The sequence below is a fragment of the Odontesthes bonariensis genome, chromosome 22 (genome assembly GCF_027942865.1).
Source record: "Odontesthes bonariensis isolate fOdoBon6 chromosome 22, fOdoBon6.hap1, whole genome shotgun sequence".
Taxonomy (NCBI): Eukaryota; Metazoa; Chordata; class Actinopteri; order Atheriniformes; family Atherinopsidae; genus Odontesthes; species Odontesthes bonariensis.
The window spans coordinates 15,730,991-15,752,538 of NC_134527.1; the positions used below are offsets into that span (position 1 = coordinate 15,730,991).

The 21,548-nt window shown below is 42.6% G+C and overlaps 1 protein-coding gene across 2 annotated transcripts in view; it reads left to right on the forward strand.

Moving 5' to 3' along the window:
- pappaa (pregnancy-associated plasma protein A, pappalysin 1a) overlaps positions 1-21,548 on the forward strand; it is a 122,512-nt gene that overhangs the window by 91,147 nt on the left and 9,817 nt on the right. For both annotated transcript variants that reach the window (XM_075455223.1, XM_075455224.1), the window contains exons 20-21: positions 8,563-8,634; positions 9,505-9,603. In XM_075455223.1, the coding sequence (XP_075311338.1) occupies positions 8,563-8,634; positions 9,505-9,603 (171 nt within the window). The remainder of the gene's footprint in view (positions 1-8,562; positions 8,635-9,504; positions 9,604-21,548) is intronic.

The window sequence follows — 21,548 nt, forward strand, 5'->3', positions numbered from 1 at the left end:
CCGTCCAGTGAGGTATGATTCAAACCAGGAGTGTGCTCTCCCTGTGATGCCCATGCTAGAAAGTATTGACAAAAGGATGCAATGGTTGACTGTGTCAAATGCAGCCGATAAGCCAAGGATGAGTACTGAGAACTTCCGTCACAGCCAATTTAAACCCAGATCGGTTTGGGTCAAGGAGGTTGTTTGTGAGAGGTATTCTGTGTCTGGCTTGAAGACCGCCCTTTCAAAGGTCTTAGATAGAAACAGGAGGAGAGAGACGGGCCGATTGTTCTCCACTTGAGTCTGAGGGAGGGAAGGTTTCTTGAGCAGCGGTGTAACCCGAGCTTGCTTGAATGTGGTAGGAAATGTATCCGATGTCAGTAAAGCATTATTTACATGTGTGACTGCTGCAGTTACCGTAGGAGCGATGGATTGGAATAGATTAGTAGGAACAGGGTCCAGCAGGCATGTAGTAGGATAGCTGCATGTGAGAAGATTAGACACACAGCTCTCAGTGAGACGGGTGAATGAAGAAAATGATGCAGTGGGACTTTTGCATGCTGAGTTAGTGGCACAAGTTTAGGGGAAGGTTTGAGTGTGGACAGTTTGGTAAACTGTTTGCTTATAGCTGCCACTTTGTCAGTAATAAATGAGGCAAAAGTGTCTGTTGTCAGATTAGTAGCAGGTGGCGGAGGCGGAGGCTTAAGTAGAGTTTTGAATGCGGAAAATAGTTTCCGGGTGTCAATAGTACTGTGAATCCTGTCAATGTAGAAAGCCTTTTTTTACTTGTGAAAATGAGATCTAGCTCTTTGCCAATTTTGTGAGTTGGAGGACTGCAGACCAGTTGTAGCTCAAACGAGTGCATTAATGTCAGGATTAATGTCAATGTAAGGACTGTCAAGGAGGATATTCTTTTCTGCAAGGACCATTATGGGACAGTCATACTCAGGGATGGAAGAGAGCAAGGTGTCTAGTTCATCTAGAAAGTCACCGAGTTGTCCTGGTGGACAATATACGACAACAATGAAGAATTTGACTGGTGCAGTTACCAAGATGGCATGGTATTCAAAGGTGTTGTAATTTGGGGGTAGCAGTTGGTTGTATTTCCATTTGTTTGAAATTAGCAGACCTGTTTCACCACCTCACCCATATGTACGAGAGGTATGGGAGAATCTTTGGTTTGCTGAAAGTGCAGCCAGGGTAGTATTGTCTTCGGGCTTAATCCAGGTCTCTGTGAGAGCCAGGATGTCAAGTGACAGGTGGTTGGCATAAGCAGGAATGAAGTCTGCTTTATTTATTGCCAACTGGCAATTCCACAACCCTACAGAGAAGGGAGTGTCACAGAGTGAAGTGTGTCTTAGAGAGCGGAGGATTTTGAAGTTGCAGTGCCGTTTGGTTGTGTGAAACCTTCTACGTGAGCTGGAGACAACAGGAATGGGATTGAGGCACATTTCAAAAACAGGTGGTGAGACTGGAGCGTCATGGATATGGCAAGTGGGACAGGTTTGCCTTGTTCAGTGGACACGCACAGGTAGACAGGCAAGTCTTTACCCGAGAAGCGCTGACGCTTCAGACGTAAGCCCTTATTTTATGCTGCGCTCACAATTGGACACGGCAGTTCAGGTGTTAGCTAATTCCACTTGGCTGAGACCGCCCACTGAGAGTTGACCAAGAAGTGGTTTCAGAGGGGAGTGACCAGCCATTCACAGCCCCTGATTACTCTGATTGATTTCCGATGACCCAATGGTTTCAGTAACTTGCTCAACAGTAGATATTGAATTAGCAAAGAAGCTTAGAAAAACTTAAACAAGCAGACACACAAGGATCTTTCTGTGTGTTTATTTCATCTTAGCCAGATTACTCCAAAGCCATGTCAAGAGAGCTTTTCAAATTTCCTTGAAAACTTTCAATTGATCCAGAACTCTGCAGACTACTCACTGGTACAGCCCAGACTGACCATATTTAACCGTAGTTTAGAATAGATTATAAAATTCTTCTTAAAACTTACAAAACCCCTAGAGGTGTAGCCCCAGTTTCTATCAATAATCTCCATCCATCCATCCATCCATTATCTTCCGCTGGTCCGGGGATCGGGTCGCGGGGGCAGCAGCTTGAGCAAAGAGACCCAGACGTCCCTGTCCCCGGCCACTTCCTCCAGCTCTTCTGGGGGGACCCCGAGGCGTTCCCAGGCCAGCCGAGAGACATAGTCTCTCCAACGTGTCCTGGGTCTTCCCCGGGGCCTCCTCCCAGTGGGACGGGCCCGGAACACCTCACCGGGGAGGCGTCCAGGAGGCATTCTCACCAGATGCCCGAGCCACCTCATCTGACTCCTCTCGATGCGGAGGAGCAGCGGTTCTACTCCGAGCCCCTCCCGGATGACCGAGCTTCTCACCCTATCTCTAAGGGAGAGCCCAGACACCCTGCGGAGGAAACTCATTTCGGCCGCTTGTATTCGCGATCTCGTTCTTTCGGTCACTACCCACAGCTCGTGACCATAGGTGAGGGTAGGAACATAGATTGACCGGTAAATCGAGAGCTTCGCCTTCTGGCTCAGCTCCTTCTTCACCACGACGGGCCGGTGCAGAGCCCGCATCACTGCAGACGCCGCACCAATCCGTCTGTCAATCTCCTGTTCCATTCGTCCCTCACTCGTGAACAAGACCCCGAGATACTTGAACTCCTCCACTTGGGGAAGGATCTCATTCCCGACCCGAAGAGAGCATTCCACCCTTTTCCGGCTGAAGACCATGGTCTCAGATTTGGAGGTGCTGATTCTCATCCCAGCCGCTTCACACTCGGCTGCGAACCGCTCCAGTGAGAGCTGAAGGTCACGGCCTGACGACGCCAACAGAACCAAATCGTCCGCAAAAAGCAGAGACCCGATTCTGAGGTCGCCAAACCGGACCCCCTCAACGCCCTGGCTGCGCCTAGAAATTCTGTCCATAAAAATTATGAACAGAATCGGTGACAAAGGGCAGCCCTGACGGAGTCCAACCCTCACAGGAAACATGTCCGACTTACTGCCGGCAATGCGGACCAAACTCTGACACCGGTCATACAGAGACCGAACAGCCCATATCAAGGAGTCCGGCACTCCATACTCCCGGAGCACCCCCCACAAGAGTCCCCGAGGGACACGGTCGAACGCCTTCTCCAAGTCCACAAAACACATGTAGACCGGTTGGGCGAACTCCCATGCACCCTCCAGGATCCTGCGGAGGGTATAGAGCTGGTCCACTGTTCCACGGCCAGGACGAAAACCACACTGCACCTCCTGAATCCGAGATTCGACTATCCGGCGGATCCTCCTCTCCAGTACCCCCGAAAAGACCTTACCAGGGAGGCTGAGGAGTGTGATCCCCCTATAGTTGGAACACACCCTCCGGTCCCCCTTTTTAAAGAGGGGGACCACCACCCCGATCTGCCAGTCCAGAGGCACTGCCCCCGATGTCCACGCGATGCTGCAGAGGCGTGTCAACCAAGACAGCCCCACAACATCCAGAGCCTTGAGGAACTCAGGACGGACCTCATCCACCCCCGGGGCCTTGCCACCGAGGAGTTTTTTGACCACCTCGGCAACCTCAGCCCCAGAAATGGGAGGTCCCACGTCCGAGCTCCCCAACTCTGCTTCCTCATCGGAAGGCGTGTCGGTAGGATTGAGGAGGCCCTCGAAGTACTCCCCCCACCGACTCACGACGTCCCTAGTTGAAGTCAGCAGAGCCCCGCCCTCACCATACACGGTGTTGACGATGCACCGCTTCCCCCCCCTGAGCCGCCGGATGGTGGACCAGAATCTCCTCGAGGCCGTCCGGAAATCGTTCTCCATGGCCTCCCCGAACTCCTCCCAAGCCCGAGTTTTTGCCTCAGCAACCGCCGAGGCTGCGTTCCGCTTGGCCTGTCGGTACCCATCAGCTGCTTCCAGAGTCCCACTGGCCAAAAAGGCCCGATAGGACTCCTTCTTCAGCTTGACGGCCTCCCTCACCACTGGGGTCCACCAGCGGGTTCGGGGATTGCCGCCACGACAGGCACCGACCACCTTGTGGCCACAGCTCCGGTCGGCCGCCTCAACAATGGAGGCACGGAACATGGCCCATTCGGGCTCAATGTCCCCCACCTCCCCCGGGACATGGTTGAAGCTCTGCCGGAGGTGGGAGTTGAAACTCCTCCTTACAGGGGATTCCGCCAGCCGTTCCCAGCAGACCCTCACAATACGTTTGGGCCTGCCAGGTCTGACCGGCTTCCTCCCCCACCAGCGGAGCCAACTCACCACCAGGTGGTGATCAGTTGACAGCTCCGCCCCTCTCTTCACCCGAGTGTCCAGGACATACGGCCGCAAGTCCGATGATACGACTACAAAGTCGATCATCGAGCTGCGGCCTAGGGTGTCCTGGTGCCAAGTGCACATATGGACACCCTTATGCCTGAACATGGTGTTCGTTATGGACAATCCGTGACGAGCACAGAAGTCCAACAACAAAACACCACTCTGATTCAGATCGGGGGGGCCGTTCCTCCCAATCACGCCCCTCCAGGTCTCACTGTCATTGCCCACGTGAGCATTGAAGTCCCCCAGCAGGACGAGGGAGTCTCCCGGAGGAGCACTCTCTAGTGCCTCCTCCAGGGACTCCAAAAAGGGTGGGTACTCTGAACTGCCGTTCGGTGCATAAGCACAAACAACAGTTAGGACCCGTCCCCCCACCCTAAGGCGGAGGGAGGCTACCCTCTCGTCTACCGGGGTAAACCCCAATGTACAGGCGCACAGCTGGGGGGCGATAAGTATGCCCACACCTGCTTTACGCCTCTCACCGCGGGCAACTCCAGAGTGGAAGAGAGTCCAACCCCTCTCGAGGAGGCTGGTTCCGGAGCCCAAGCCATGCGTCGAGGTGAGTCCGACTATATCTAGCCGGAACCGCTCAGCCTCGCGCACCAGCTCAGGCTCCTTCCCCAGCAGAGAGGTGACGTTCCACGTCCCAAGAGCCAGCTTCAGTAGCCGAGGATCAGACCGCCAAGGTCCCTGCCTTCGGCTGCCGCCCAGCTCACATTGCACCCGACCCCCATGGCCCCTCCCACGGGTGGTGAGCCCGTAGGAAGGGGGACCCGTGTCGTTTCTTCGGGCTGTGCCCGACGAAGCCCCACGGGCACAGACCCAGGCCACCAGGCGCTCGCCGGCGGGCCCCACCCCTGGGCCTGGCTCCAGGGGGAGGCCCCGGTGACCCGCGTCCGGGCAAGGGAACACGGTGTCCATAAATATTATTCATCATAGGGGTCTTGTGAGCTGTTCTTTGTCTGGTCCCTCATCTAGGATCTGTTTGCCATGGGTGACCCTACCAGGGGCTTAAAGCCCCAGACAACATAGCTCCCAGACTCATTGGGGCACGCAAACCCCCCCACCACGATAAGGTGACAGCTCAAGGGGGAGTGACAGCTCAATAATCTCACTGTTCCCTATTAACCATAACAACATCTTTGTTTCTAGAGTACTTGCCTCCTTGTAGTTACTGGAATTTCTATGACTAAGGCTTTGTACACACGTAGCCGGGTATTTTTAAAACCGAATATTTCCCCCCCTCCGTTTATAAAATAATTTGTATCCACATTACCTCGTTTTCGAAAAAAACGCCTTCCACACATAACCGAACATCTGCGTTTTCACCTGTCTTGACAACCCAAATACATTTGCTGTTTTGCGCAATCTGCCCTCGTCAGCTAAATAATAAAGTGTGCATGCAACTTTTTTGAGCACACTGACGATCGCATGACAGTGGACTGCCCCTCGATATGAGGACGTAATAATTCCGACAGCGACAGGAGTGAGGACCGGGACATGCGAAATTGTCACGCCATTCCTCTGGGAGTACGACTTGGGCGTGTAAAATCAAGGCAGTAAACAGCGCCTGCACAATAATAACCACCACAGTTCTCAAGGCATCCATGCTTATTCAGTAAACAAAGGTCGCACTTTAGACTTTCAAGCAGATTTGTTGTTGTTTTGGAGCATATTGTGACGTTCGAAAACGCAAAACTCCGGTTATCTCTGTCTACACGCAGCTGCATAAACGGAGTTTTCAAAAAGTTTCTCCCTTGTGGAAACAGCTGTCAGTTTTGGTGTGGGACGAGTGGCATTTGTGTTTCTGATTAAGTGCTATGTAAATAATGCTGAGTTAAGTTAAGTAGAAAATGTAAAGTTTGGTAGGCAGTGTCCACTTCAGCAAGCTTAATGCTTTGTCTCTACCTAACAAGTGACAACTGCGGTTATATAGCTAGTGCAAGCACATTCTGTATAATCACAAACCTACACGTATACAAATCCAAGCAAACTACAGGATTTGATAAAATTGTTTAAATCCCAAAACCAATAATTTTCCATATGGCAATATGCCATTGATTGTGGGGCATTTCATTGCATTTACAATAATAACATATACATTTTTTATAAAAGCCTGGTCTCGTAGTAAATTGTGAAATATTTGTGGCATGAAAAGAGGTCATATGAATACATATAAATGAACCAGTAATTATCTGGAGGGAATATTATTAAGTTATCTGCAATCACATGCAGAAAACAGAAGTAAAAAGCATTGTTGGAATAAAATCCTTCCTTTTGAGGAATCTGCTCAACTCAGGTAGCCGGTGATTGTCTTAAGGTTAAGTGACGATTCCACTTGTTAACTTTGTATCTGTTAGCATATCTGTTGATAGCGGGAATACTGCCAGGGTTGTTAAACAACAATTCAGAAGCAAAAAGCGAAAATTCAAGGGTAGAAAAGAAGCCTCACGACAGGGTGAAGCGCTCAAACCGGAGCACACCTGAGCACTTGTTTCGGAGCAGAAAAGTCCAGTTAGCTGTCATTGAGATAACAAACCTTTGAACACTGCATGTATAAGATTATTCATACAGTATCTAAAAGAGAATCCATATCCCCAATTGCACTTTCTAGTTCCATTTTGCTGAGCTTGAGGTTAGTATTGCCCATCTTAATAAGTGATGTTGATTTATTGCCTTTAAACTAGTTGTATTTTGGTTCTTAGTATGACCCACTTAGAATTCTCTTCTGCTTTTTTTTTACCTCCACCTCCTCCTCTTCCTTTCCCTGTCTCTCTGTCTCTGATGACTCTGTGCCCCTACCACCCTCCTCCCCCTTTATCAGCAAAATTATCCTGTCGGGCTTGCTGCAGAATTAGTCATTTTCTATATGGCATGACCTCGTCTGTGGTGGCGCTGAGATAGAGATCTATTTTTATGTGGTATGAGTGCTCCAGGGAGGCTTCAGAGGGTGAGGATCCCATACGTAGTTAGGGGTGAGACCAGGCCACAATCATGGATTATCATGATTTACGGCCTTGCAGAGAGAGGGGGAAAAAAAGGGACGCAGAGAGAGAAAATGAAGGGGGGGGTTTCTGGATGACATCATCATTGCAGAGCACAGCAAAGAAAGAGTAAAAGTAGAGGAGTTGCAAAAAAAATTTAACTTCAAATATAAAATGTGCATTCCACAATATAAGGACTAATTATCAAATTTCCCCTGATTAGATACAAAGGTGTATCCAATAAAGGTTTATGTAAAGGTGTAAAATCACAAAGAGAGACCATTCTGCCTGGCATTACTATATCACAGCAATAGAACGGTGATAAATTTAAACAAATCTTATTACCGATAATAAGATTACCTTCTATGTTGTCCTCAGATGCTAAGTTGTTCTTTCTCTCCACCTTCAAGCCCTGATATCTGTTTTTGCATTGATTTGCTGACAGCACTGAAATGAAAAATACCTTAGTTTGCAGCAACAAAAGAAAAGCATGTCAACTTTGTGAGATATTGGGACACAGTGGATCTGAGAATTGGACCACTTGAGGTCAGCCAGTCCTTTGCTGTAGATGGCACTTTTGATCATGGATACTACTATCTATGTCTAATGATACACCGGTGCATTAAACACAACCCCTCTCTCTCTGCTGGCTTGGCCAGACTCATATATATATCTAACTGCATCAATGTGTTACACACACTTCATGGACAAATTATATATACACACACGCGAGACCTCAGAGTCGTGCCTACATGGATGCACATGCACATGCAGGTATGCATGAAATGTATTCTTTGTTCCATGAAAACAAATGTTTTCAATTGCATTTCAGTGTAGAGCACAGCGGGAGAACAGGACAGGATTCCACACATTCTGCAGGAATATTTCCAAACGCGGTGCTCTTTACTGTTATCTTTCTCTCAGTGTCTTGCTCTTAGCTCCTTGCCCTCCTGAGGCTATGACTTAGTTAGAAAAAAAAAGTTACATTTTTATCAAGTTTTATCCTTTCAAAATCAATGTATTCAGCTTTGTTCTGAGATGGAAAAAGTTCAGTGTAAATCAAAGACGGCTTTAAAAAGAAATCCTCCATGAGTAGCACATGAGCCTCTTTGATAACCCCCTAGTTTCAGTGTCTCTTTGCAGTTGGAGACGTGGGCTAAATTATCCTGACAAAGTGATGCAGACATTCACAAAAGGGAAATGAGATGTATAGATTATTGAAAGCAGCAATACTTCTTAATTACCTGAATTTACTAATTTTGTTTTATCTTACAGAGTATAGTCTGCACAATGGGACTGAAATGGTATCCACCCCCAGAACAGCTCCACTGCATCAAAGGATGTGAGGTAAGGGGTTGACCTGAGTTATCTGCATTTGTGGAGCAATGGTCTCATTCATCACATGGTTCTCTAAAATACTTAAATCATTGGCCCGTGCTTGACCTTAGATATATCAAATGCGAAATAGAAAGTTTTATGAGCAGTAGTTGGCTAAATTACTATAGACGAGCAGAGAATTGATGGAGGATGTACAAGCAAATTGATGAGACCATAGGTGAAGACTGATCCCTTGTCATATTATGAAGTAGTAGTATGTTGTGTAATTTTCATACACATGTCTCTGCATGGTATACAGGTGGTTGTCACCAGAAGTTCCAAGCTTGTTAAAAAGGCAGCTGCCATATACGTGTCTCCTGTCAGACACTCTAATTTAGTAATTTGACGTAATCACTGATGCATTCACTCCTACAATAATCTATACATAAGGCTGTGCCATCACATTCAAAATCCATGTTTTCTCTAAAACTAGTGAATATACATGTGAATGCAAGAATTCCATTTCATTTCATGGAAGAATGATGTCATCTGCTCAGTTAAGGCCAGCTGGATAACCTGATTGGTAACCCAAGTGGTGAGGGTGGGGCCAGCCCAATAAATCACCTTACAGGAGCATTTTGTGCTTTGAATAGTTTATGGTGTCCTCAATTTGATTTACGGGTCTGGCCAACTAAGGGCTTAACAAGTGACATTGAAGAATGAGGAAAAACTTAATGTATCAGATTCATCAGCAAATTCATTCGGAGACTTCTAAAGGCCCTGAAAGGCTTATGAGAAAACCAGAACTGTGGGTTATAGCATTTTGATAAACAAATGGGAAGGTGGCTCTTTCTTAGGTTTATGTTCTGCCTGATTGTTGGTCAACTTTCTTTTGTACAGCCATTCATGGGAGACAACTACTGCGATTCAGTCAACAACAGAGCCTTCTGTAACTATGATGGAGGAGACTGCTGCCAATCCACTGTCAAGACCAAGAAGGTTAGTGCCAATGCATGTACATTGAAATAAAGCTCATTCTTCAGAAAGGATTTCCCCCTTTGCCTTGGACATTATCATGGCGTCATGCAATTAATCAAGGGTTGCATGCTGCTTTTTTTCAAATATCAACATTTATATGCTGTACAATACAAAAGGTATGTATTGTATGTGCTAATACTTGGCCAAACATAGCATGTTGTTGAAGGCTGGTGTAATTTCACCTGCTGGAATATCTATAAACAGTTTCCCTCCAACCCCTGATTACTGGAAAACAGATTACAGATTCCACATCCAAGAGAGTGGGAGTTTTTAGACATCATCAATAGTCGATGGTCTCTTATTTTGCAATATATTGTTTCCCATAGTGATTTGTAGACGTGTGAGCAATAATTTTGATCTAGATCTCTATTTGGCAACAGAGTAAAGGCTGTAGCAATACAGTGAGGGATTACACTTGTGATAACATTTGAAAAGAAAATGAAAAATATATGCATTAAGCATTAAGACGTATTTGTCAAAAGAAAAAAAAAAATCTGTTCTTCTTCTGTCGGAAAGTGTCTTAATTCAGAGAGGTGCTCTGTGTAGTTCATTCCAGCCAGCTGCTGGCAAGTGATGAGAGTGAAAGTGTAATATTGCTGCTGTGCCTCAACATCTGCTTCTCTGGGCTGACCTGTTCCTGTGAATCTGGCAAGGGACTTAAGTTGTACTCCTGACATATCCATCTCTGTGTCTGGCTGGATAATATATGGTCTATGTTTCTCACTACCAGTGTCAGTACGTTTTGCTGGCGAGCCTCCGCATTTCCTCTTCTGGGAAAAAAAGAAACAAAAAGGACATCTTGTCTATGTAGGGATCTTCCACAGTAAAATATTGCATTTGATTCCGGTTCAGTTTTAAGTGGGTTAAAATGCACTTTTTTGGGTATTTAGCCATGTGAAAAGAAATAATCCTTTTTTCTTTTCGAACATCATTTTTTCCAGAGACAGAATTTTCTTCTTTTTTTTTTTTTTAGTCATTTTTTATTCAGACCACACTTCAATCTTTGTCTCTGAAGGCTGACGATGGAGTAAAATAAAGGATAAATGTCAGTACAAAGCATTACGGAAACTTAGCGGAAACGTGATAAAAGACCAAGACTCAACACGTTTATGATGAAAATAGCTTGTGAAAGTATCACTGTTTTAATAGAAGATATTTGTATTTGAAAACAAAGATATAGTGTAAAACATATTCTTTTGTAATCACAGTATCTAATCCATAGCATTCTGTGATTTTTAAGCTACTTATCACAAAGCTCCTGTTTGTGGTTTAAAGCCAACAATATTCTTGGCTGAGGCTCACAACAAGGAAAAAAAGAAAAAAAACGTGATTACACTTAAAAATTTATGTGATGTCACTTTTTTAGAGGGAGTAATATTTTAAAACAATCAACAGCCTCGCTAAAAAAAATGCACAGCAATCAAATTATGGACACGAGGAGGTTTGACAGCAGCTCTTCATAAATTTAAGCAAAGTTGCTATTTGGGTATAAACACACATAACCTAGAGAGAAGACCAGGGCTCCATGATTTGTTTTGACGCTTTATTCATAACTTCACCGTCAAATATGTGGTATCATGTTCTAAGTTCAATGGCAGCAGAAAGAGGGAGCAACCCTTTGGGATGTGACCTCACTCTTGAAGTGGTTTAGCTGCTGTTGATTGATGCTATCTCATCTCTACATCTTCTGACCCCAATCTAGTCCGGGGGCTTAGCCAGAACTTGCATAACTCACTTTTACTGACATACTATAGTGAAAGGATAGACTCCATGAAACTACAGCAGCAATGAGAGGTTGAGCTGGGTGAGAGGAAGGCTGGCCAGGGGTTGGGTTAGGAGTTAAGACTTGTTATGATGTAGCCTACATCAAAGGCATACATGGCCCGGCCGCTTTCTGGCGGGAAATCTGTTGTTTCAAAAAAGAATTGCTTGTCAGTTTTGTGTGTGTATACATATATACACACACATGAGAGCTGCTTGGTTTGCAGCACACACAGTGTTTTCCTTGATAGTTAAAAATTTTGTATCTCATCTGATAGTGTACCTGCTTCCTTATGTTTGGAGGGCTTCCCAGATGCCTTTTGCCTTTTCATTCATTTTCATTTTGATGCATCTGCCTCAGTCTGAGAACTCAACACAATTGTTCCTCATCATATTCTGCATTCATCTAACCACAAAAGAGTATAATGGTCCAAATTCCTATCTTTTGAACGGCATCACTTTTCCTGCACCTTAGCTTGTATCTAAATCTTCAAACGTCTGTTCAGTCCATTGAATTCATTTACTCTTCAGTGCCATTGCCTTCATGTCTTCCCATGGCTTGTAAGCTACAGCGAGTTTGTTTTGAATCTCCCTTCCCTGCTGGGACTCAGCCTCCCAGCTGCTGTTAATTAAACAGGGCAATAACTCTCTGGGTTAGAGGAAAAGGACCATTTCTATCTTTTTTTTCTTTGACTTTAATTTAAAAAAAAATATGTTTGCAATAGATTTAGACTGACTGAAAATTTTGACACGAAGCAGCGTCGATAACATTCGACTTCAGTTTTCATGGTTTAAATCCTGGCTTTAGAATGTGGTCCAGTCAAATGCCACGGTGTCTTCAAGCCAAGGATTCAACATGCTAATTGGCATTGGATAGAAACTGCCCACCATTTCACATTGTGTATTTTAGTTTGTTAAAATCGAATGCAAAATAGCATTTGAGTAAACGTACAAGGAAGGGTCTCACCCTCCTCACAGTACATGGTGAGGAATGACAACATGTCAGCTAATGATATGCAACACAAAGTGACGTGTTATCAATAAACACATTGAGTAGTTACTAGTTTTCTGAAAAAAAATACAGCAAATGAATGATTAGTTTATACACTAAATCTACCGGAGACAGATTAGATGAAGAATAAAGTGGAAAGTTGATATTTTATTATTATTTCTGCTGTATCACACAGAAAGAAGATAATGGGTTTTAAAAATTCAAGGCTACTTTTTCCATGTTCTACATGAAGACACAAAGCCTTATATACTATCTGAAAACAACAACTGGCTTTTGTTTTCCACTTGTGGATCCCCTGGAAATGATCGAAGAAGATAAAACAAATTGCACTGAAACAACCAACCATAACTTGATTTATCAGCTGCCAGGAGCAAAGGTCAAGGAAAAGTTACTGTGGGTGAGAAACAAAAAGGAAACACTGACGGATTAAGCCGATAAGATGAATTGATATGGGAACAGCTAGAAAACCAGATGTTTGATATAATTTGTTTTTCTTGTTAGCAGTTGCGTAATTGACACTACTTGCTTGCAAACACATGTTGTCTAATTCCTTGTCCGGTATGAATAGTCTTTGTTTTCATGGGACTCAAACTAACCTGAATGTGATTTTTCCAAGGATTTCATTCCTTCTGTGTTTTTCATTTAGTTACTTGCCTTTCGAAAGGCATTTGGATTGACTTGTTTGTCTCTCGTGGGAAAAGCTTATCGTCATCAACAAACTTGTTTGATCAGCTTAGTCATGTCAGAAACAGGGTAATTTGCACCTGATTCTCATTTTCCTCAAGCTGAACACAAGCATGGCACGGAACCTAAAATGGAAATGCATAAAACCCCCACAAAACAAACCCAACAAAAACACCAACAAAAAAGGACACAATATATGACAAAAGGAATCTGTAACTCATTACTGACAGTCCTCATCTTCTGAGCTGATGAGTCACACACTTTTTGTGTGACAAAGACGGGCAGTATTTTCCCCTTCAGTGGGAAGTCAATGTTCTTGTCCAGACCACAAGTGTAGACTTTGTCCCAAATTGTCTAATTGTTCCTGAACACATATTTTGTTGATGCAGATTTCTGTCACAACAAAGGTTACTTGTTGTCAACAGCAAAAATAAAAACATGTTTTTTCATTTCTTTTTACATGGTAGACGTTAATTTAGAGGTAGAATGAAATAAAAGGCCAAAAGCTAAAGTCACTGGTTTACAGTGATATCGTGTACTCTCTAAAGAGCATGCAGAAAAAATATGTGCATTCAAAATGTCACTTTAAATGACAGTGAAAGTAAAGTTCTATTACATATGGAAAAAATCCCACTGTTAACAAATCTGATTTTAAAGCAAAGAAACAAATCACGTAACGCTGCTGTTAAATACCAATTTACTCCTTTTTGATGACCTCCATTTAAGTGGTTCTCAGCCTATCTAAGAGATAGCTTATGAAAATTCTGTTTCAAGACTTCAGAGAGATGTTTTCATCAGTTCTCCAACAAGCCAATGACGTGTCTCCCCTAGGTGATGAGTCTAATGTTTAGGTTGAATGCTAATTTCCTGAAAAGTTGGCTTTAACCGTGAAGGAAATGACTGTGACAGAGTTCAATCCAGAACTGCATGCTGCTTGTTACTGCAACATTTGATGTTACACCATGACAAAGGGAATTTTTGCCTTTATCACAGCAGGGGCACAATATATTACGTACTTAAATACAATGCTAGAAGCATGCTTATAATCACTGTCATTGTTCTGTGTGTCTGTCAACAAGATTACACAAAAAGTACCCAGTTTAATTTTATTAAATTTGGTGGAGTGGTTGCAGTAGGGTTAAAGGATGAAAACTCTCAGTTTTGGTACAATCTGGATCGCTTTTGTTATAATTGCAAAACTTTAATACGAACATAAATACTGATCAGCGAAAACAAAGAGAATTCATGATCTTTACTTCTTCAGCCCCAAGCAAAGCCCTTCTCAAAGTTTTTTATTTCCCAAACAGCTTGTACAGGGTGTACTCAATTCCATTTGTATCAATAATGACAGTTGGAAGAAACAAAATAATTATATAAATTAGGTGATAAAAACTCACTTGAGTTAGAAAATAGAGCCCTGAAAATGTGTGTGTTAATTCAGAATCAGGCTGAAAAAATATCTAATTAGAGAAACTTGAAACATTAATTAACAGCCAAGGATGTAATGGAAACAAAGCTACGTGTCATAGTTCTCCCAATGTTGCATTCATCATTCATCATGTGCAACACACAATCCACTATTTACCATTTCAGGAAAGTAGACTCTATGGTCAAAGTAACTAAGATAGTTGTAAAAACTGAAGCCATTTCACTCTCAATTTGCAACTTTGTGTTTTCCCCACTCATCACAACTTTCAGTCAGTCCCATTCTGTTTTTTTTTGCTCTTACAGTCTCTTTCTAACTTTCAAACAAAGACTGCACAAACACGCTATCCCCCCGTTGCTATGCACCAGTTTGGTGACTCACTGGGAATCTTGGTTACTGACATAGTATGTTGTGACACAGTAGAGCAAAGGTCCCCGTCTTAAAACTATGCACATCTCTTTATTGTTCTGTGATAAACAGTAATGAGGTAAAAGGAAGAAAGTGATAAAACTACAATATCCTCCCTTTTGTTTTTTCATTATTTTAATCCTGACAAAGAGTCTCAAGTTAATAAAAACAACATGTGCACACACAAACATTTGCAGACTCGATGAAAACATCTGCATATTTGTTTTAGATGAAGTTGCTAAAGTGACTTATTCACTGCAGTTTTATGATTGTATATTATTCTTCTCCTCGACATCACCAGGCCTTTGAAATAAGAGTTGTTTCGGTGGCTCGATTCAATTAAAATATACTTTGCCTTTTCAATTCTCTTCAGTTCAGTTTTTCAGTACAAATTAATCAAATGCAATATTGAAAGCCAAAGTTGTAATATAATTGTTAGAATTAATATAATATACTCCACAAATGACACAAAAATGTTATACTCATCAAGTTTGTTTATAGAGATTGTCGGAAATGTTATACTCCTTTATTAAAGTTTGTTTATAGATACTGTCGGAAATGTTATACTCATTTAGTAAAGTTTTCCAGACTGTCCCTGTTTCTCTTTTCTTGTCGTCTCGTACTTCATCTTTCCTCAAATGGGGCAGATGCCTTTATTTGTTTAACAGCTTAGAGTACCGGGCCTTTATTTAATTTCCATCATTAGTATTCCTTGTCATATTTTTCTACACGGCCATATTTCAGTGCCTCAAAATTAAATCTGGAACAGTGCACATCAACACGCACCATATTTTTCGCATACCTGTGTGTTTACATGCGAGTCGACGGGAAATCCATTCATTCCTATGGGGAGCACTGTAATCAGGACAAGTGTGCAAGAAACAGCTGTAATTTCATTCCTCTCCAGATTTTAACCTTGAGTACAACTTTTCAGATGAATTGTGGAGAAAGACCGCACTGTGCGCCAGAAATGTCAATAAACAAAGTTGGGAAAAGACTAATGAACTATTAGCTTGACAAGCTAAAAGTTAAGGAATCAAACAGCGACGTTGACAAATGCTTAACCCAGTACAACAAATGTTTAAAAAAACAGCATGGTTATTAAATTTAAGTTGTTCAAATTAAGTAGTATAGCATTCAATTTTTTTGTATTTTGTATGCACATTGTAAAGGCAGGTTTTATTTATTTAGTTAGTTATTTATCTATTTATGTTGGGGTTTTTTTCTGTCCTCTCTCCCTCCCTGTCATGCCTCCGCCTGTAAAAGAGCCTGATCTCAATTTTTGTTTGTGTCAGCTCCACCCCTGTCCAGTTTTTAATTGAATCACATTTGAGGAAATTCGGTATTTTCATCCTGAGAAGGAGTGAAATAACTACAGGAAGAGGAAAAAAAAAAACAGCAATACAATGAAAAGCAATAGAACTTTGCACATCTATTTTTGCTTTGCTTCCCAGCAAATACTTCTCTCTCCTTTTGTTTTGGTAAAGATTTGTGTTTTTAGGAGTTCTGGATGACTTGCTGTGTATTGTTGCACCCCAGGAACTTTGAAGGTGCAAGGACTGGCTGCACGTAAGGTCACCACAGGATCTCCCCTTAATAGCTGCAAGCTGTTGGCTGGATTTGCAAAAGCACAGGGGAAAGGAAGAAAGGGTATGGAGTATGCCTTTCCGAGGGTTTCCTGTGTAAGACCCTTTTTGCAGCCCCCCATATAGTTTGCAAGGAATTCTTTTTTTGGATATACTTGGCCTCTCCAAGATATTTTTTATGATTGTGCCTGTATGTTTTTCTGTCTAAGTTAAGGGGTGTATAAGTGCTGAGATCCCTCCCAGGTCCTCACCCAAGTTTACAATCTTAGTTTGGCACAAGTTTTCCCAGTACGTGACTTGCGTGTGTCATGACTGATGTTTGGCTCAAAGCTGATGGTCCGTGAGTTCCACTGCTAACCACTAACCTCTGTGCTGGTGATTCACATAAAGAAAGCCTTTTGACCTTTTTTAAATACAACATGTTACCAGATTTACCAGAGTTAACTAAGTTAAAGTTGTGTTTTTTATAGATATATACACTTATACACTAATAAGTGTTTCTATTAGTGACACTAATAATACTGCATTTTTTAGCATTTCATTTACTTTCTTTTTATTGAATTTCATCATATTTGGGAACCAGAGGCTGGAACATTTCTAATTTGTCACAAACTAATGTTTGGTCCTAAAGCATCATCTGTCAGGGGACACTTTAGTTATTTACATTTCTTTTTTTTTCTGGAGTTTTAACAGATTTTTTTAAAATCAGTTCACATTTTGGAGCTTGTTGGTGGAATAAAATAAAAATAAAAACTCCTATCAGAAGACTTAAATCTATGTACATTGGCTATAATGTGAATTCTGTGTTGGACTATTACTTTTAAACTTAAAGACAATAGTTTCTTTGAGCATAATAAAAGGCAGAAAACTGTGTTTTAGGACTGAAATATATTAACCTCAGACGAACAACTAGCTAGGTAGTTAATATAACCTTGTCATGACATTAATCTTTTCTGGATGCCACAATTTGCAGAACAGGGGCTTTTATGCTTTAATTGCAGAGGAAGAATGAGAACCTGAAAAACTCGAATAATTTTGTGAAAAGTTAAGCTGAAATGTGGCACCACCATAGACCTGGTAACACAACAGAAGAGCCAGTTGTAGATTGTGGAAGTCTGTACGCTTACTCAAAGAATTGAAGTTTCATCTTGGGGTAACTACAGCAGGGGAACTCTTAGGCTACGTGCCCACGACAACGGTAACGACAGATAAACGCAGAACATTTCGACAGATGTGCCTGTCTTGCACACGGCAACGGCGTTTTTAGGAGTTCAAAACGGAGAAAACGCAAACGCCCTCCAGAGTGGAGATCTTGAAAACGATCCAACCTCTCGTCGCCGTAGGAACAGTTCAAAACGCAGAAGTGCGTTTTTTCCACACGTTAAGTGGGTAGTTCTCTATTAACGACTCACATATCTCACTATATTTATTTTGGACACTCTCCCAATCCACATTATCCACTGCCTTCCTGGCTTTGTAGTTCAGTGTCTTGTTCAGTAGCAACTGGACCTCATCATCTGTCCAAACAAAGTTTGAAGGCGTACTGTTGTTGCCGCCGCGCTTCGCCATTTTCTTCCAACTGACGCGGAGGAAGTAGCCACAAAACAGAAATTTCTCATATTTATTAATATATATAACTCATATAACAATACCAAAGGTATTGTTGCTACTGCCACCTACTTCCGGGGCATGCATACTACATCGGCAAACTGCAAGTTTTATACGTTTTCCCTGTTCCCATGGGTAGACAGATATCCACCCCAAGACGCTCGTGAGAACGCAGATAAATTGTGGAGGAAAAAAACGGACATCTGCGTTTATGCTTCAGAGCGTTGTCGTGGGCACGTAGCCTCAGTGGATTAATTCTGTGCAGAGCTGCAGCAAGAGAGAGTTCAGGATTACCACCAACACCTGCCTCATTTTTCATGTGACACTTTTATCATTTTTTATCAGAGATAGCAGAGACTAACAGGTACACAACTTCAAGCTGCTGCCTTTTTTCCGCTTACATATGCATTAAGTCTGTAATATACAGATTATATCCTCTAGTGTTGAACAAAAGGAAATGCATATATTTTCCAGATGATTTAACTTCACTTCAGCAAAGTTAGTAGTTATTTTCAGTTTTCCTTTCCAGTTTAATGGATTACCATGACTGAAAGACATGGAACAAGCAGAGAGGTTAGACACAATAGGTTTGGCTGCCCTATTGTCATTTTTGTGAACAATTATGTTAAAAGATTAAAACTTGTATTTCTTTTTAGCCTGATTGTGACAAAAGTTGAAATATCCCAATGCGGAAGAGAGAAAAAATTTAAGGCAGAGTTTTGCACATCTGTTTCCTGTAAGAATTAATTGACGTTCAGTTGATTTGTGCACAAACACACAAGTATGTGAAAATGAGGTGTGAGTCTTCTTCACTGGCTCACTAACGCTGCCCCAATGTTAGCTAAATTCTTGAAAGCTATTACATACATACCATCAAAATGTTAAGTTTCACAATTTAACAAAGTTGGTAACTTAGTCCACAGCTGCAAGGTGATCTGCTGCATACTTTTTGTTCAAATTACCTCCGCTCTGTTTGGCCTGTGGGTTTCAATTAGCTATCTGAGAGCAGTGACTACAGCTAATTTGCCTATTATTTTGAGATTTTATTTCATTTACTTGACCAATATTTAATTGATAATGTTTGACCGAGTGGTGAATGACACATTTGTCTGTGATGTGACAAATTCAAATTGTAGATTTATTTTACTTCTACTCAGACTTTTTCTTTTGTTGCTGCTTAGATTAGCAATGTCTTAATAGCTTTGAAGTCATAACACATTGCAATCATGTGCTGCAGCACAGCTGGTCTTGTTCTTGACATGCTCAGATCTTAATTATAAGTGTCCTAACATTATGGCAAAAGAGGTGCCAGAGAAAGAGCTTTTGTTTGCTCTTTGATTCTCAGTCCTTTCAGTAGGCATGCAATATGCAGACTTGTTACAAGATGAATAAAAAAGGGAGAAGGCACACTAATTCCAATAAGATCGTACAGCTGATATAAGATTCAAACCTCAGACACAGAGTAACTGTTTGCATTAACTCACTTCCACTTACCAGTTCTGATGTTTTTAAAGTTAATTTGAATTTGATGGCCATCCTTGTTTATCTGAGGCAGAGTATAGTCCCCCAAAGATGGTCTGTTATAGTAACAAGAAGTGTGGAACAACATTTTGTTGCCATTGTTTGGAAAATTTCAGACACAAACCACTGTTTGTTTGTAGTAAACTGCACCTCATGTACCGTACTCCAACTCTGTGGCATTGCTCCAATTTTCTAAGAAAAGTTCCCTTTCTTGAGTGAAACTTAAAGATCCTATGGCATGAAAATAAATGGAGGCTTTTATATATTTTTATAGGCTTTAGTGGTCCCCTTATACTGTATCTGAGTTTTTTCCCCCAAAATTCTGCCTTGGTGCAGAATTACAGCCAGTCCCAAAAATGAGCTTTCCTTAGGATCCTCAGAATGAGCTGTTTAGGGTCTGCAGCTTTAAATCCAAAGCGGAGGGTGGGGGTGTGGCCTTACTTACGCCCGTGGTACCATGCGCAAATGTTTTGTGAATCACTATGGCATGGCAGCCCAATGCCGTAAAACCAGCGAAACCTGTTGAAATGAGCTTACTTTGACAATATGACGAACTAGTTAGTGAACAACTCTCCTAACACAGTCAAACATCAAGCAAGTGCTACACAAGACACAGCAAGACGACTAAAAAGGCGTGCGTGAAGGGGAAAGCAGGAGTGAGGATTTTGACATTCTCATCTGATTGCTCTGGTTTGCAAAGATGCACGTAGTGCTAGCGCTGGAACCATGAATGAATCATTATCCTGATGAAATGCACTGAATTTGCGGATTCATTGTTCTTCAGGAAGCTTGAAGTAGGGGGTTTTGGTCTAAAATGAGCGAGCTAACCATCTCATGGGCATGCAAACACCTCCAACAGCCCAGTTGGCAGAGATAAGTGCTTGCAGATGCTATTAGCTGCATAGCTAACGATACAAACCCTTTCTTGTGGTAACAAGCTATATAACTATACTGTACATACAGGAAAGCAACACAATTATAGAGCGTTAAATGACTTACTCTCGGGAATGAGATCCTTCCCCAAATGAGGGACGAATGGAGCAGGAGATTGACAGGCGGATCGGTGCGGCGTCTGCAGTGATGCGGGCTCTGCACCGGCCCGTCGTGGTGAAAAAGGAGCTGAGCCAGAAGACGAAGCTCTCGATTTACCGGTCAATCTATGTTCCTACCCTCACCTATGGTCACGAGCTGTGGGTAGTGACCGAGAGAATGAGATCGCGAATACAAGAGGCTGAAATGAGATTCCTCCGCAGGGTGTCTGGGCTCTCCCTTGGGCTCGGTATTGGCCCAAGTTCTGGTAACATTCGGTGGACAAATACACAACTCTCTTCGGTTCTGTCGTCACTTTCCCAGTAAAAACAAAATCTGTCCACTGGCTCTTTAGAGGTTCTGATGCAGGAGCTCTAAACAGATTTTTTACATCCATGTACAGAGCAATGAGCTGGCCAAAGAGCTGTGGGCGGGGAAAGGCAGTTTTGGCATAGCCATATATGGGCTCTGGGAGGAAACAACCTCCACGTCATGAGAGGCGCCCACGTCATGAGAGGCGCCCACGTCATAAGAGGCAGCTTTCCCGATCAGGCCATCTGCATGGTCACATTACCAAAGGCGGAGAATAATTTCCATTGCATGGTTTAGGTCTATTGTCATTTTTAGCCACTGGGGGACCACAGGCAGGCTAGGGGAACTCATATTAATGTTAAACAACCTTAAAAAGTGAAAATTTCATGTCATGGCTCCTTTAAGTAGAGATCCTTTCCTCCATGTTGTCAAATATAACCATATGAACCTACCAGTTACAAATATCATTTTCATTTTACACACAAAGACCTGTGTTATTATATTACAGCTATTTGGGAGTTGCCAGTCATAGCATTTTTACCAAATATGGATATGATTG